The sequence below is a fragment of the Mus caroli genome, unplaced genomic scaffold, assembly GCF_978045245.1.
Source record: "Mus caroli unplaced genomic scaffold, Mus_caroli_1 scaffold_8, whole genome shotgun sequence".
Taxonomy (NCBI): domain Eukaryota; kingdom Metazoa; phylum Chordata; class Mammalia; order Rodentia; family Muridae; genus Mus; species Mus caroli.
Genome location: NW_028227263.1, coordinates 120,745,309 through 120,761,843, shown reverse-complemented (window position 1 = coordinate 120,761,843; position 16,535 = coordinate 120,745,309). Strand labels below are relative to the sequence as shown.

The following is a 16,535-nucleotide window of genomic DNA, read 5'->3' as shown; positions in this document are numbered from 1 at the left end:
CCAGTTCTGAGGAGCTGTTCTCTGTTATCTCTGCCCTCTTCTTTACCTCATTATGTGAACTCCTGGTGGACATAACATTACAATGATGGAGCAGTGACTCATGGGATAGAAACTCTTCTAAATGGAAGACTCCAACTTCCATCTAGACAAATAAAAAGACTGTATGATATGTATGGTGATTAATGTGTTTGACAAGGTGATTTGAAAAGGAGACACTGAGGGCACTAATGTAGCACACCTTTGGGGCTGTGACTGCGGAGTGTGTTTCCAGGGATTATTAACTGAGGTGGGAATAATAATTCAGGTGGACAACCCACCCTGAATGTGGGCAGGCACCATCTCATGCCTGGGACCACCACTCCAATCTCTCCATTGTGGATCCAATGACAATGTCTTGGCTTCATGCCCCTCCACATACACACCTGGTGTCATGCCACAATCAGCTTTTATCCCACCAGGGAATCCTCCCTCCATTCACCTGATTTCTTCTGGTTTTAATCATGGCAGTGAGAACATTAACGAATCCCCTGAGGAGGATGTGTGGATGCACATGATTACTTCTGCATCTCCAGATTCACTCTTCCTGACATGCTCCATCTCAGTACTGTGGCTGTCAGGTCTAGGGGCCTGCCTTACTACTTTCTGGGTTCTAACAGGACAGTGAGATTGGAACATGAACTGCCTGCTCCTTCCCCACAGAGCCACCTGCAGGCCCGAGGCAGTTTCAGCCCAGAATGAAAACATTGAAAGCTCTGTGAAGTCAGGTCTGTGGGTGACAGGTAATGCCTCCTCCTACAAGCCTGATGGTCTCAGGTCAACCTCCCAGAAGCTGGACTGTGGAAAGAGAGAACTAAAGCCACACACACACAAGAGAAGCTGAGGGGCACAGCCTCCTGCCCTCCTAGGTCCCAGTGTGTCCCAGTGCATCATGCTGGAGTACCAAGAGGGCTCTGTTAGGCCCCATGTTGGGAAGGAGCCTTGGAGTGACATGCGTCACGTAAGTTTCCTCGGAGAAGGAAACTTTTCATCCTAGGCAGCAACAATTCACAGCAGCTGCAGGAAGTCCCTGGAACCAACCAGATTCACTAGGCCCCTCTATGCCTGGGAACACAATAAAAGCTGCAAAGAAAACTCTCAGACAAGCCACGCTGCAAGGGAGACTCCGATACCAGACCAGATGTCTGGAAGAAGCAGAACCATGAGAGCTGCCCACAAGACGTTTACACCAACTGAGGCACCCGGAAAGAGCCCCCTCAAGCTTCATGACCTGCCTCCATGCTGTGCAGGGTGCCCCAGGTTCCCAGGCTTGTGAGCTGTCACTCATGCCGGGACAAGCTCTGGTGAAGCAGCTGTGTTTGGGTGACTTCTGCTCCTGTAAGTCACCCCTCACCCAAGCATATTCCTGGGAGTAACTCCACTATAAACCTCATGGTTCACCAAGTTGGACACTGGTGGTATTCATACATTGCACTGTCAAGGAATCCCAATGGGAGGTGAGCAGGTGTTAGTGTTGAGTCCCCAGGAAAAGTCTGGTCACACAGCACCATGAAAACCAGGCCTTGGCAGCTAGACTCGCCATGGACCCCACTGTGAGCCTTCAGCTCCTCACACAGAGAAACGCAGCCCTTGGACAAACAACAGCAACTTTATTTTTCCACATGTGGTCAACGTGTGCCTGTCTGCTCTGGAGCCGGCTGGGTTCAGTGGCTCCCATGTCTATAAACATGAGGGGCAGAGGTGTGTGGGTGAGGGATGAGGGCTCCCTACAGTGCAGGCCGACAGCGCCCAGCCTCAGGTCTTTGAAGTCAGAGGAGGGCTGGGTCTGGGTGGCCAAGAGGGATTAAGAATGGCCAGGAAATGGGTTCAGCAGAGAGGACAGATCCCAGCATACAAAGAGCTGAGAAGAGCCCTGAGCGCTAACATCCAGGTCAGGAGAATGCTTGGGACTACACGTGAGGGTGACTTGCTGGAGTTTGGATCAGAAACTTCCACTACAGAGAAGATTCCGATTGAAGTTTGGCTTTTCAATAGGTTTTTGGCAGAGTTGGCCAGGCATCCATCAAGGCTAAAGAAGTTCTTGAGTCCACCTACAATATGAAGATCCAGTCAGGGGAAAGGGATGTAGAGGGATACTTCAGACCACCGGAGAAACAAAACAAAACAACAACAACTCTGGCCCAGTAGTTGAGGCTCCAGCCCTCCTCTTGTGGACTAAGGACCCTCAGTCCAAGTCCTGAACTCCTCCCTCAGGTCCAGGGTTTTAGACTCCAGCTACACTTCATCCGCTACAGCAACCCATGCCTCTGCCCTCCACCCTCAGAGCCAGGCATCAGCAGCACCCATCTCTGCTCCTGAGTCCCGGGAGCCATGGCCCTGGGGATGCAACCTTCATGACTGACCTCCTTCTACAGTCATGTCACTGAAATAGCAACGAGTGTTCTTAGGGCAGAGGACAAATTTGGTATGCTCAGAGCAGGAACCCCGAAAGTGCAAACAGACAGGACACTGAATGGATCCCAGTTCAGAGGACTCTGAGGAGAGAGAAGGAGGGGCTGTAGGGCATGCTCTCAGCTGCAGTCACAGGCTGTTCCCTCAAGTACTGGATACCAGGGTCACATACCTGAGAGTTTCATGTTGTTAAGGAGGACACCGGTGCTGCTAGCACTGTTGCACAGTTCAGTGTCACAGAAGTGGACATAAGAGGCAGTCACTATTCCAGGTCCTCCGGAAAACACCTGGACATCATGGACACTTTTATTCCCCGCCCTGGTGCTGCCTTTGCTTGCCAATATGAGAGATTTTTCACCTAAGGGCATACAAGAGAGAATACCAGGCTAGAAAGGGGAGGGTAGAAAAGAGAAGAAAAGTTAAAAAAAAAAAAAGCCCAGTTCTTGGGTCCCTAGATGATGCCAGTTAGAAAGAGTGCAATCCCCAGTGACAGCAGGACAGATCATGACCTCAGTCTGCCACAGACTGAAGGCCAAACCTGGCTCCCTCTGCGCTGCCCCTTGCAGACCCTGTTACCAGACCCCTCCACACACTGAGCCCCTGCACCATGCTGCAGCCTCACCCTGATCAGCATCTCCTCTCCCCTGCTGGGCTTCTCTCTACACTCTGCCCTTCACACCACACTTGGCTCCCTGGGCTCTGCTTCTCTCTCCTTCCCACTTCCCTGTAGAGCTGCAGGACTCAGGCTTAGCAGAACCTGACACAGGCACTTAGCATCCTCTCTCCCTACTTCCCTCCTTCTCTTGCACTCTCCCTCCCTCGCTCTCTCCCTCCCTCTTTCTTCATTCTTCCTAGGCCCTGAGTTTCCTCTAGTCCAGGCTGCTCCTTAACTCCATATGTTGGTACAGATGAAGTTGACTGTCTCCACCCACAGCCCCATGCTGGCATTACAGGCACACAGCACCACATCCAGTTCATGTGGTACAAGGATTCAAGTCCAGGGTTTCCCGCTAATTAGCATAGATCTTCCTTATATACCCTATCACAGCTCAGCAGAACAAGACACGGAGACCGGAGATTCCAGGATTGTGGGCAGATGGGCAGAAATGCAGGGAATAGAAATCAAGGCAGGGCTGGGCTTGACCTGGTATGGGAGTGTGTGCCTCCAGCTCAGAGCACACACCTACATCTATGAGCAGGAGTGTCTCCTGACACATCTCTTCAGGTGCAGTTTCAGTGGTCCCAGGTGATTTCCATTCAATTTCTGACTTACTGAAGCCACTGCCAAATTTCACCATAATTCCCTTCTGGCAGGTCAGAGTATCTGTGGAGAGGAAAATGCAGGGTTTGTGAGAGTCAAGGAACCTACCATGTCTGTCCCTGCAGCTTCTGGACTAAGGGAGGCCATCACATTCTGATCAGATTATGGGATCACACAGGATGGCCGTGAAGTCCCGGTCTTGCTTTAATGTGGGACTCAGAACTCATTACTTCCAAATACTCCCACTACTCTCAGAAGGCCACAGTATGGGGCTGGCAATTTACTCATTTCTGAGCTGTCCTCCTACTGCAAACCAGACCTGCAGTCTCGGCTCTATCCCACCCACATCCTCCCCATTTGCTCAAAGGTGGCTCCTTTCCCCCAGTTGCTCCAGCTGCAACTCTGCCCTCATTCTCACCCATTCTTTCTCTGCAGCCCATGTTGCAGTCCCCAAGAAACCCCATGTGACTTGCTCAGCACAGTCTCTGCAGATCCTGAGCACAGTCCCCACCTCTAATGCCTCCAGCCAGCAAAGATGACACAAGGCCTTTCCCTGCCTGTCGTGGGTCTCTCTGATCTCCCTTCACTTCTCCCCCATGTATTTGCCACCCCCCCCCGGCCGCCCATGGATCCTGTTAAATGGTGAGGTAATAAAGTCAGGCCCCATGAGTAACTCTGAGAAGCCATGAGGAGGCAAAAACTACTGGTAAGGCCACAGCTCCCCCAGATTAAATTCTCATCTTCAAGAGCTGAAGCAATATCTCAGTGGTTAAAATACTCACTAGCCTTCCAAGTGCTGAGTTTGACCCCAGAACATATGAGCATATACCCTCCTGCAGGCACAGACAGACAGACAGACACACACACACCCCTATACATAATTCAAAATAACAAAGATACGTCTAAACACTCTGAGTTCTCAGAATGGCCGCCAGGCTCCTGCGTGACTTGGCCTTCCCATGTCTTCATGTGCCCATGCCCTCTTTGTCCCTAGGCCCCTGATATAGTCCTGCAGGTGAGGGGACATCGCATAGGGACTGGGAAGAAAAGGAGGATGGGACATATTCTAGTCTGACAGAGCTACTCAGAGGAAGGCAAGGAGATGAGGAACACAGGGGACAGACAATATGGTGGGCACCCAATATTGATGATGGAACAAGGGACATGTAATCTTTGATTTTCTGCCTGGAAATGTGGGCAGGGTGCTGAACTCCAACCGTGGGTAGGAGAGCTAGGTGTTGCCAGACACAAGGTCCTTCTCAGGCCTTTGCACATGGTTTCCTCCTCCATGACTGCAATTGTTTTCTCCTCCACTCTGTGAAGAGACACTAAGGGAAATGTAGTGCATTCTGACATTCAAGTGATGACTGCCAGCTGCTCTTCTTCTGCATCCTCACCTGAGCAGGGGCAGAAGCCCAGCAGAGAGAGGAGCAGGACATACTGGATGCGGCAGGCTCCCATGGCTTCTCTGAGGCTGGGAAGAGCTGATCAGGACCTGGGAACTGATAAACTGCAGGAGTCAGTTCAACCAGACTTAATCCGTGTTAATCCTTGTTTTCTAGAGAGGGACAGTTCTAGGGAACATAAGACAGTGGGTCCAGGAGCCCTCGGATTTAAGCCTTAGTCAGGAATTCAGATCCCAACAGAATCTTCTCAAGGCCTCAGCACCTCAGTCCTCAGGACCCAGCTCCACCACAACCACAACTGGAATTCCGAAGGCCCTAGTGTGTCTGTCCTAGGAATGTGGTTTTTAGGTACCACTCCCACAGCCACAACTCCCCAGGACCCAGGAGTCTCCTCGCTGAGCCTCCTCATCGCAGCCTCAGAATACAATCCTCAGCCCTGACCGCCAAGGAGTGCAACCCCCGGCCTCCTTCAGTCTTGGCTGCTCAGACCCTAGAGGCTTCCCTTAGACACAAAGTCCAGAGCTGAGCTCTCTTTGAAGACGCAGGGAACAAACCCCTCTCCTTGAGAACAAAACCCTGCTCCCTCAGACTAGGGTGTCCATGGCCCAAATCGCCCTCAAAACCAAGACTTCTGTACCAGTTTACCCTGCATCAAACTCAAAAGTCCATCCCCTAGCCCTTGTCCCTGTGACTAACGACTCAAGCAGGTCCCTTCCCCCTCCTCTCTCCTGCTCCTCCTCATTGGCTTCTTTCCTCAGGCCTGGGGGATCTGGTCTCTCACTGCTCCTCTTTTTTTCTTTTCTTTTCTTTCCTCTTCTTTTCTTTTAAGGTAGCAAAATTCTTTATGGCTTCTCAATATCCTCACCAGAATCTCAGCCTTAAAAGGCACTTCCCGTTGTGCTCTGACATAACCTTCTGCGCATGTGCGACTCCTCTCTGGCCTGCCCAATGCCCAATGTGTTAAGTTGAGCCAGACCTTACTCTCAAAGCCTCATTGGTTGACGAGCATTCATCCCATCTTTGATTGGCTATGCCTGGAGAACCGTGCATCTCATTGGTCCCCAGAGAAGCCAATAATTGGCCTTTACATAAGGCACGCATGCACAGAAAGTGAGTGTTGGGCAAAGGTCGGTGTCGGTTGCTCCTGACATCATCTTCCAATGGCAGTGTCGCATGGTATCTAGGAGGGCTCTGTGAGGAACGCCCTTTGCCCTGTCACTGGAGATGCTTCTAAATTGTACATACGAGCAGGGAGCAGGTGACAGCACAAATTAACATCACAGATATTTGCCCTCCTCGGTCCCGGAAGATGACAATCAGATTCGACATAGATGTCAATTCGTTTATCACATTTAGTTTAGTGTGCTTGTGTGTCAACGCACATGTCTCAAGGATCATGTGACAGAGGGCATTTTGGCGAGTGAGTTTATTCCTTGCACCATGTAGATCCTAGGAATCAAAATCAGGACGTCAGTTTCGGCAACAGATGCCTTTATGCACTCAGTTATCTTGCTGGCTCCCAGTTCTTTTAAATAATAATAATAATAATAATAATAATAATTATTATTATTATTATTAGTAGTAGTAGTAGTAGTAGTATTTAGAAAGTAATTCATTTTCTTGCCTTCCCCCCCCCAAAAAAAAAACCAAAGTGTTCCTAAGTTCTTACAATGTACTTCACTCGTGCAGTCCCTGAGCAGTTCCCTACTAGTGCAGTTGATTTGGGGGCACATGTCAAAACATCAACACCTGTGCCTGCTGATGTCCTGAGGTAGCACCATAGGAGCTGTCCTCAGTGTCACCTTCTTGCCATCCTCAGCCTACCACCCTGGAGAAATGCCACCTCAGGAGCTGTCCAAAGGGAACTGTCCAAGGTGGTGACACCTCCTCCCTAGCCTACCCAAGCAGTTCAAGCAGTAATGGTGCTTCAGCCAAAGACAGCTGAGACTGAGGGTTGTGCATCCCAACCCATGCGCTTCGTGCAGGAAAGGGGCGGGGATGAAAAAAGCCACCAATCCCTGACCTCCTAACCTCAGGGCATGAAATCCAATCCAATCCTCACTCTGGAAATCTCTGCTCTGAAGCTCTGTCCTGTATGAAATCCTATGTAAGCTTTGCCCTTTATTCAATTGCCTGCTGTCCACTTAAAGAAGCAGAGGCAGCCATCTTGGATTCTCCTCTCCATTCACTGACTCTTCAATAAATCTCTTTTCTGAGATTTGCTACCTGGTATGGACTCTCACAGGAACAAGCCAAGAAGCAATGAAGAGAAGAAAGGAAAGATCAAAGAAGTAAAACAGGGCTGGGGTTCCTGAGCCCCTCAGCTCAGTTAGGGACACCCTCCCCTGGGAGCTGCAGCACCTCTGCTGAGAAGGCTTCCTCTCAGAGCTGTGGGGTCCCTAGGCTCCTATGTCTCAGGATGCCCTTCCATTGGAAGACTGCCCAGCCTCAGAGCTGGGTGATTCCTGGGCATCTGAAGCCCAGGGTATCCCTCCATATGACCAGAAACACTTGGAATTAACACATTCCTTCTTGAGACAGACTTCTAGCCCAGGGTGACCTTGAACCCTCTGTGTAACTGGAAATGACCTTGAACTTGCGATGCCTCTGACCCAGCTTCCTGAGTCCTGGGTTTAGTGGTGGTGCCACCATGTATGCAGTACTGGGATGGAAGTCAGCGCCTGTGCATGCTAGGCAAGCACTCCACAGCTGAGCACGGCCTGGGCTCTTGGTTCATGTCCATGTCCACTATTACCCTTCTCTCTTCCCAACAGCCTCGTCCTTTCTTGTCCTTCCACTGTCTAGATTCCACACAAAGGAGAGCACTTGTGCCCTCTGCCTTTCTGACTCTGGCTGATTCTGCTTTGCACAGTGTCCTCCTGAGAGGGGCAGGAATTGGTGTATAATGGCCACTTAGGACTGCACCTCACACAGCACGCGGTGTTTATGTGTTGCTGGGCTTGCTGCTGTTGTGAATGGTGCAGTGACCACTGGGGGCAGGCAGGAGTCCCCCAGGCACTCAGAGCGCTGATGCTTTGTTCTTTGGCACAGCTACAACCCATGGGGCTTCAGAGGGAGACATGCTGTTTCACATGGGTGCCAGCTCCTTGCTGCGAAGGAAAGAGGAATCAACCTTGTTATATTTTGTGAGTTATCACATAGGTAAATATACACGATGTCGTGGGTTCATATTTATTTTATCTTTATTATGTGTATGGGTGTTTGCCTGCATGTATGTCTGTGCACCACTTTTGTGCCTGGTACATGCAGAGGCCAAAAGAGAGCATGGGAGACTCTGGGACTCGAGTTAAACACTGTTTTGTCCTGCTGTGTGGGTGCTGGGAATTGAACCTGGGTCCTCTGGCAGAGTGACCCATACTATTTTTATTTTTTTGTGAATAAGAAATTTACTTATTTTTTTTTAATCCAAATGCTGGTATTGTCCAGAAAATTTTGACAGGTTTATTTATAATTGTTACACATTTGAACTGTTGAAATGTGTTCGCTGAAACATTTTGCTTGCATTAATGCTTTACAACTTGCATTTATATGAAACATTCACACACAAATGAACATGGAGAAACTTCCAATGCCTAATTCTGTCCTCTATGTTTCCACTCACAATAAGTATCTTTGACCCCATGGAAGAATATCTAACATTCAGAACTACTGATAACAAAGAAGAGGAAAAAAAATTTTTTTGAGAATGAAATGTCTCCCCTCATAGTGGGCTCTTAAGCACATTCTGTGAGTATGTGGCATGCTGGCTGGAAATCTTTTGGCATAATTGTTACACGTTTGGCATGGATAGCACACAGGTTGGTATCTTCAAAAAGGCCAGCCAAATAGGCCTCACTTGTCTCCTACAAAGCACCAATAGCTGCACTCTGGAAGCACAGAAAAAAAAATTTTTTACGTCCTGAGCAATTTCTCGCACCAAACGATGAAAGGGAGATAGCTTTTGATAGCTTCTGATTTCAGAGTGCCACAGTACCAGGCCTGTAAGGATGAGGTTTCTTCAGCCCTCCAGTAGAGGGCACACTCTTGTGAGCGGCTTTTTTGCAGCCAGTTGTTTCCTGGGTGCTTTACCATCAGTGAATTTGCGAGCAGTCTGCTTTGTATGAGCCATAGTATGGACACCTCCTTACTTACCCCCTTCTCCTTCAGCTGGAGCTCAGCAAGCAAGAGGTGGTGCTGGCCTTAAAGAGCAAACACCATGACCAGTTCCTTTAACCACGGATACCTGTCTCCAGGCTTGGATATTTATTTTTAATAGAGAAAACGTCACTGTAAGAAATGGGCTCAGTGAAGCTTTTAGTTTTGTATAAAACGTAAGTGCAACTTGCCATGACCTAAATGACACTCCTGCCCCATGCTGCAAATACCAAGAAATGATAACTCATCTCCATGACCTAGGAATAATAAGATGTCCCTTTAGTGTCTCCAGAGCCCATGTATATGTGTGGGATACTGTTCCATATATGCACGTGTGAAGGCCAGGTGTCTGTACTGAATGCTTTCCTCTATCAGTCTCCATATGATTCTTAGGAGAAGGGCTTATCTCTGTATATCCTGGATGGGTAGAGAGTGCCCAACATCTGCCTGTCTTTATCAAACAGTGCTGGACATACAATTATGTGCGGCTATGGCTGTCTTTTACGTGGGTCTCATATAGAATCCTTTCATATAAGTTTACAAACTTAACAACATTCATGGCATCCTCAGACAATGGGCCTACCTCAGCCAAGTTTGCAGATGATTGATTGATTGATTGATTGGTTGATTGATTGATTTGAGGCAGGCTCTCACATTTATCAATAGCCTTTGGCTGATGTAGAACTCCATAGCTAGCTCAGACTAACCTTGAACTCTCAGTGGTCATCTGTCTTCTGCTTTACCTTGCTTCTGTTGGTCCAGCAGGGGGAAACTACCATGTCAAGCTCCTGTCAGTGACTCCTCACCCAGGCATAGTCCTGAAAGCAACTCCAGTATAAAACCCATTGGTCCACTAAGTTGGACTTTGGTCAAATCTGTACTTGGTTGTGAATTAGGACTTGGTCTGGCTTGAGCAGAAGTGTGTGTTGTGTCTCCTAAGTAAAAGCTTTGTCACATAGCAGGATTGGTCCCTAACCAGGCACCTAACAGGGCTAACGTTGAGCAAGAGTGAGTGCCTGGTTCTGCCTGTGGGAAGCATTGAGGTGAGGCCGAGAAGCCCAATTGGGACTATCTGCAGAGGAAATACAGTTGTCTTCTCCTGTATGGGGTGGGTTAGTGTGCCTGTGAGCTAAAATGGCGGTTGCATGGTTCTCGCTATGAGCAGCGAGGCACACGTCTAAGGCTGGGCTGTGGGGATTAAGAGTGTCTGGGGAGGATTTTCCTTTGTGTGGTGTGTGGTGCTGTGCCTGCTTCATGTGCGGGGTCCACCATGCAAATATGGGGAAAACAGTTCAAAGTTTCAGAGGTAATTTCGCAGTCTTTGGGAAGAGCACACAGGGTCATACTGTTGTAGTGCAGCAGCAGCAGAGGTTGCCCAGCTTGTTGGGTGTAGTTAGACAAATGTGTTTGAGACTGATGGTGGTCACGAGGTTCCCATGTGTGTAAAGGAGCAATTTCACCAAGAAAGGTCCTCTTCTGAACAGCCTCATGTCTGTTAAGTAAATTAAATAAAGAAGAAGGATGCTACAGTGTGGAAAAGCAACAGGAGAGGCCTCAAGGCCGGCCTCTAGTGGAAAAAGAAGGGAAATCTGTGATTCGTAATACAGATGTGGGACTACACAATGATCCAGTGTGGGTCGGGGGGAGGTGGGGGGGGGGGGAGACTATCAGGAGACACTCAGCACCTGATCTCCTGGAGTTAGGAAAGACCTTTAAAGGAGCAGTCAATGAAAGAGGCCATCTCAGCCTGGCTTATGAGGCTGTGGGACATGAGAGCAGATGGGTCAGTCTGGCTGCTGTGGAGACAGAGAACTGAGTCCATCCCTATATATGTCAGGAACTTGAGGACATAAAGGAAGTCAGGTACTATTCAGAGAACTAAGAATAGGGGAAGCTGGGTTTGCACCTTGGTTCACTGGGCCATTTAGAATTGTGTTCAAAGAGGAGTTAGAGACAAGGTTGACCCAGCAGGGACCTCCAGGCTCTCATGGAGCTTCTGATCCTTGCTGAGGATGTTGGTTGGGCGAGAGTCTCCATAAAGTGAGAAAGCAAGCCAGAGGAGATGAGAAAATGGTGTCTTTGTTAGTGTTTCATTTCTGCGAAGAGACTCCTTGACCAAGGCAACTCTTTTTTTTTTTTTTTTTTTTCTTTTTTTTTTTTGGTTTTTCGAGACAGGGTTTCTCTGTATAGCCCTGGCTGTCCTGGAACTCACTTTGTAGACCAGGCTAGCCTCGAACTCAGAAATCCGCCTGCCTCTGCCTCCCGAGTGCTGGGATTAAAGGCGTGCGCCACCACGCCCGGCTCCAAGGCAACTCTTATAAGGGAAAACATTTAATTGGGGCTGCCTTACAAGTTCAGAGGTTCAGTCCATTATCATCAAGGTGGGGAACATGGCAGCATCCAGGCAGGCATGGTGCAGGAGGAGATGAGAGTTTTATATCTTTATCTGAAGGCTGCTAGCAGAATACTGACTTCCAGGCATCTAGGATGGAGGGTCTTGAAACCCACACCTGGCAACACACCTACTCCAACAGGGCCACTCCCTGGGCCAAGCATATACAAACCATCACAAGAGGGATGGGGTAGGGTGTTTTTTTGAGAGTTCTGAGCAGGATTGTACAGGATCTGGGGAATGTTGAGGGTAAGCATGGTTGGGTTGAGGGGAGGACAAGACAGGAAAGGAATGTGAGTGATGAGGTTTTGGTAAGAGACATTCAGAGGGATGGATGGAATCGAGATGTTGGAAGGGATGGGAGCCCCTTGATATAAGAGATTGGGATCATAAGTTATGGAGAGGGAGAGAGAGTGAGAGTGAGAGAGAGAGAGAGAGAGAGAGAATGAGATGGATGGTGGGAGTGGACCCCAGGGTTTGTTAATTAGATTCAGAGGTGAGCAGAGGGGTTGTCTGTGGATGGTGCTGCCTAGGTTGGGAGAGGAAGCGACGGGGGCAAAGGTTGGTCTAAGAAAGTGTTTGCAAACTTGGTATAAGAAAGCTGGTAACTCTTGGAACTGAAGAAGTCAAGGAGTGGGGTGGTGTCCGATTGGCTATCAGAGAAGGGAAGACTGCAGATGGGGAGGTCTTCTATATACTGGAGCAGGCAGCAGGAAAAAGGGGGAAGGCAGGCCAGGCTAAAAAGTTGGGGGACTGTCTCTGAAGCCATGGGGGATTGTATCCTAGGTTAGCTGCCAGGATTTTTGAGCGACAGAACCCATCTATGCGAGGCAAAATGGTCTTGAGAGTGGGCAGAAGGTTCTGTTAGCTGCTTTGACTGTTACTATGGGAGTATTGTCCGATGAAGGAGTGGGGCATAGAAATAATGGGTTTGAGGCCCAACAGAGGCTGGTCAAGGGTATGAAGCATTGTGGTTTGTAAATGTAGGCAGAAGGGTCTTTAAATGTGGTGGACAGCAAGAGAAGGTGAGGTAGTACCCCACAGAATGGGGTCGGCTAAAAAAGTGGGCACAGGTTTTAGAATTTCTGGAGAGTGGGAGCAAGTACAAACAGGAGGGCATGTACAAACTGGAGGGCATGTACAAACTGGAGGGCATGTACAAACAGGGGAGCGTGTACAAACAGGGGAGCGTGTACAAACAGGAGGGCGTGTACAAACAGGGAAGTGTGTACAAACAGGGGAGCGTGTACAAACAGGGGAGCGTGTACAAACAGGAGGGCGTGTACAAACAGGGAAGTGTGTGCAAACAGGGGAGCGTGTACAAACAGGGAAGTGTGTGCAAACAGGGGAGCGTGTACAAACAGGGAAACGTGTACAAACAGGGGAGCGTGTACAAACAGGGGAGCGTGTACAAACAGGGGAGCGTGTACAAACAGGAGGGCGTGTACAAACAGGGAAGTGTGTACAAACAGGGGAGCGTGTACAAACAGGGGAGCGTGTACAAACAGGAGGGCGTGTACAAACAGGGAAGTGTGTGCAAACAGGGGAGCGTGTACAAACAGGAGGGCGTGTACAAACAGGGAAGTGTGTGCAAACAGGGGAGCGTGTACAAACAGGGAAGTGTGTGCAAACAGGGGAGCGTGTACAAACAGGGAAACGTGTACAAACAGGGGAGCGTGTACAAACAGGGGAGCGTGTACAAACAGGGGAGTGTGTACAAACAGAGACTGAGGAAGGGAGGGATATACAGGAGCTTTGGGAGCTGTTGTTGGGACAGAAGACAAAGTTTGTGACAATTTTGGAGAGGCTATCCTTTCCTAGTCAGGGAACAGAACTTGAGGGAGAGGTGGGATGGAGGGAGAGGAGGAAAACCTTGAAAGGAGGAAGTTAAGAGAGGGGTCTGGAGGGGTAGAGGGTCCAGGTTTGTGTAGTGAAGTGGGGCCTGTGTAAGGTGGAGGGACTGAGAGGGATTCCCAGACGTCTCCTGAGTTATGGCTTGGATTTACATACCTTCAATTTCTTTCTCAGACCCACAGCCCCTTAAGCTTTTCTTACACTGGCAAAATGTATCTGAATCTCTGCATCCTTAGACCCTATTACTTGCATCTTTCATTACTGCCTTGACCTACATAACTTACCTGTCTGTTCCTTATGACCTTCAGGAACTCCAGTCTTCGTTAGTGGAGGCCTGTCAGCGAGGCAAACTGTACACAAGTCTTAGATGGTTCACTGCCGAGGCAGTCTGTCCCCAGCTGTCAGACACTTGCAACATTTAATCTCTAGTAGTCACTCAGAGCAGCAGTCTTCCCTGTCAGACCCAGGCCAGGGAAGTTTTCCTGTAGAGGGAGAACTTGGAAAAACTGACCTCATTTTGACCAAGGCAGAGTACAGCAGCCAACCCAAAAGTGTCCAAAGGTTTGTGCAGCAGGTTCCTGGATGCAGTTGAGGCATGGGGCAGTTCAGCCTAGGTGTTATCGTCCCCACAATTCAGGTGGAGTCATTGGTGAGGTGTCCAATCTCTTTTCTTTGGAGACTTTAACTTTTTTTTTTTTTTTTTTTTTGGTTAGGAGGAGGAATCTCTGTTTATTGTGGGAAGGTTTGTTTTCAACATTTTAAAATGCCCTGTTCAGCAGATCCCCGAGGAATTTGAAGACCAAGGTATATTTACTAAATATACCTGGCCTTAAGCTTCGCCTGGAGAACACATACAAGAGGCTAAATAAAGCTTATTTTGGTAAATAACCATGAGTGTAAGTATACTTCTGAACACATTAAAGAATTCGATTACTTATAAGGTTGACTATTAACCTGCATGTCTTAATTATCTTAACAGTTTACAATGTTAGTACAGTTTTATTATCCCTGTTAAGTTTGAGCCTTATAATCAATTGAAAATTTGATTGGAGATCCTTTACCATCAAAATGAACCAAAATTACAGTCAGTAAACTTCTACCATTATAGAGTGTTACACTTTTTTTTTTTCCTCATTCAGTTTAAGCTGTAGGCAGTGTCAGGACAGGAAAGGGTTAAGTTGGGAAAGTGACATTGGGCCTTGGTGGCCTTAACAGGGGAGGCAGGGCTGCCAAGGGAGCCAGTGTGACTTAAACTTCCACTGTAGATGATGGGCGGGGGAATTTGGTTTCAGGATGGGAAGGGGGTTCTGTAGCTGCGGCGTGGGGTGAAGTGGGAGTAGTTCCGAAGCTGCAGTTCCTCCTGGAGGAAAAGTGTGGGTTTGTTTGAGAGGTGGGGTTGCTAGAGAGGGAAAAAGCGAAGTTGGGCATGGGGTTGCAAGTGCTCAGTGCGCATGAGCACTGACTTCTCCCGGCTAGCCAGGGTTGGACTGGACTGTGCAGAGTGGGCCGGGCAGATTGGCGCTGGCAATGGAGGAAATCTGGAGAGGAATCTGTTGTGGGGGCAGAAGGAAAAAAAGCCAGTGGCTGCCGTGCCTCTGGCCAGCAGAGGTCAGCAGCAGCAGCTAGGGGCGTGGCCTGTGTGGTGTCTTGTAGGACTCCGGCCTGAGAGGTGTGGCCCGCAGCATTTATGCCAATGGCTTGGGTGCAGTGGTGGCAGCCGTGGAAGTGGCAGCTGAGGCGGGCTTTCGGAAGGCCTGGCCTGTAAAGCCAACCTGTGGGCTGCAGTAGGTGCGGATCTGTGCGGGCACAATGGGCACACGGTGTGATTCTGTTGTTGTGACTCCTAGCCATGCCAGGGTGCAGGCACAGCAGCTTGTGGGCACAGAATGCTGAGCAGTCAGTATTTCTGCAGCTCGCAGCGGATTAAATAGGACAAGAAACAGAGTGCGTATGAAACAACAGAACGCAGAAAAAAGTCCAGGGAGGGTAGGAGCCACACAGTGGGCTCGGAGCAGAGAGAAGAGAAAACAGAGCCACACTCAGGTGCAGGGTTATCCTTGAGTGCCGAAGTGCAAGGTTAATACTTTGAGTATGAGTTTTCTGGGAGGAGGAAGCTATTCCCATCACAGTGGAGGCTGATGGGCCAAGGTAGACACAGGTGTCCCATGAATCTCCAGAGACTATAAGATCTCTGGGAACAAGAGATCTGGTAGTCACCCAGATTCCATCACTGAGAGAAAAGACACAGTTGTTCCTTGAAGAAATCCGGGACCTGTCAATGTTTTTTTTTTTTTTTTTTTTTTTTTTTTGGAGGGGAGAGGGGCTCCAGATTCTGGCAGTACAGCCGCCAAAAGTAAGGAAAGCTTGCCAACCACACCGGTGTGTGTGTGTGTGTGTGTGTGTGTGTGTGTGTGTGTGTGTAGGTGAAGTGGGAGAGGGGTTCTAAAGGCTGAATCCAAGTTACAGCATCAATGAAAGTCTTAGCATCTGTTCAAGATATCCCAAGACCCAGATCTCAGCTCAAAGGAGATTCATTTGCCTCAGAGGGACAAAGGGCAGGGAATAAGAGACAAAGACAGGAGATAGAAGACAAGGGAGAGGGGCAAGGGGTGTTTGTTCTGAATGGGGAGTGGACAAAGGACTGCCTCTGGATGAAGAGGGACAGGGGAGGCCCGTAGGAAAATGGCAGTTTATAAAGGTTCAGGGGGGAAGCTCCAAGTTAGGATGGGGCGTGTGAATTAGGTGAGCCAAAACGGGGTTTTGATTGCTCAATGTCAGTAGTTTGACAGCTGGACCTTGGTAGTCAGTCTTAGGGGGAGGGAGTGGCCAAATAAGGGAACAGACCTTGGTGACTAGATTTAAGGATGAAATCTAAGTTTTTTTTTTTTTTTTTTTTTTTTTTTACCAAGGCAGAGGGAATAAGGGAGAAGGATAAGGGCTGCCAGAGCTTAGGGTCTCTTCATTAGACACAGACTGGCATTAACAACAGGCAACAGGGATAGAAAGAAGACACAGAAGC

The 16,535-nt window shown here is 48.9% G+C and overlaps 1 protein-coding gene across 3 annotated transcripts; it reads right to left on the bottom strand.

Moving 5' to 3' along the window:
- Nucleotides 1–1,669: 1,669 nt before the first annotated feature.
- LOC110288569 (CD177 antigen-like) lies at nucleotides 1,670–6,035 on the bottom strand. Of its 3 annotated transcripts, none has more exons than XM_085840969.1 (6): nucleotides 5,981–6,035; nucleotides 5,107–5,211; nucleotides 3,632–3,772; nucleotides 2,621–2,806; nucleotides 2,400–2,531; nucleotides 1,670–2,087 (listed from the first exon to the last, which is right to left on the bottom strand). In XM_085840969.1, the coding sequence occupies exons 2-6, from the start codon at nucleotides 5,168–5,170 to the stop codon at nucleotides 1,864–1,866; spliced, it is 747 nt and encodes a 248-aa protein (XP_085697095.1). In that variant the 5' UTR covers nucleotides 5,171–5,211; nucleotides 5,981–6,035; the 3' UTR covers nucleotides 1,670–1,863. The 3 variants fall into 3 exon arrangements, with proteins under 3 accessions (XP_085697095.1, XP_085697096.1, XP_021010542.1); XM_085840970.1 differs by lacking the exon at nucleotides 5,981–6,035 and adding an exon at nucleotides 5,897–5,936; XM_021154883.2 differs by lacking the exon at nucleotides 5,107–5,211 and having other exon boundaries at nucleotides 5,981–6,020.
- Nucleotides 6,036–16,535: the final 10,500 nt, after the last annotated feature.

What these genes read in the sequence shown, in the direction of transcription:
- LOC110288569 (XM_085840969.1), bottom strand. Translation starts at nt 5,170, where the DNA reads ATGGGAGCCTGCCGCATCCAGTATGTCCTGCTCCTCTCTCTGCTGGGC. An exon ending in GGGCTTCTGCCCCTGCTCAG is followed by an intron (nt 3,773 to 5,106) that starts GTGAGGATGCAG and finishes TCCTCTCCACAG; the next exon opens with ATACTCTGACCTGCCAGAAG. An exon ending in TAACAACATGAAACTCTCAG is followed by an intron (nt 2,532 to 2,620) that starts GTATGTGACCCT and finishes CTCTCTCCTCAG; the next exon opens with AGTCCTCTGAACTGGGATCC.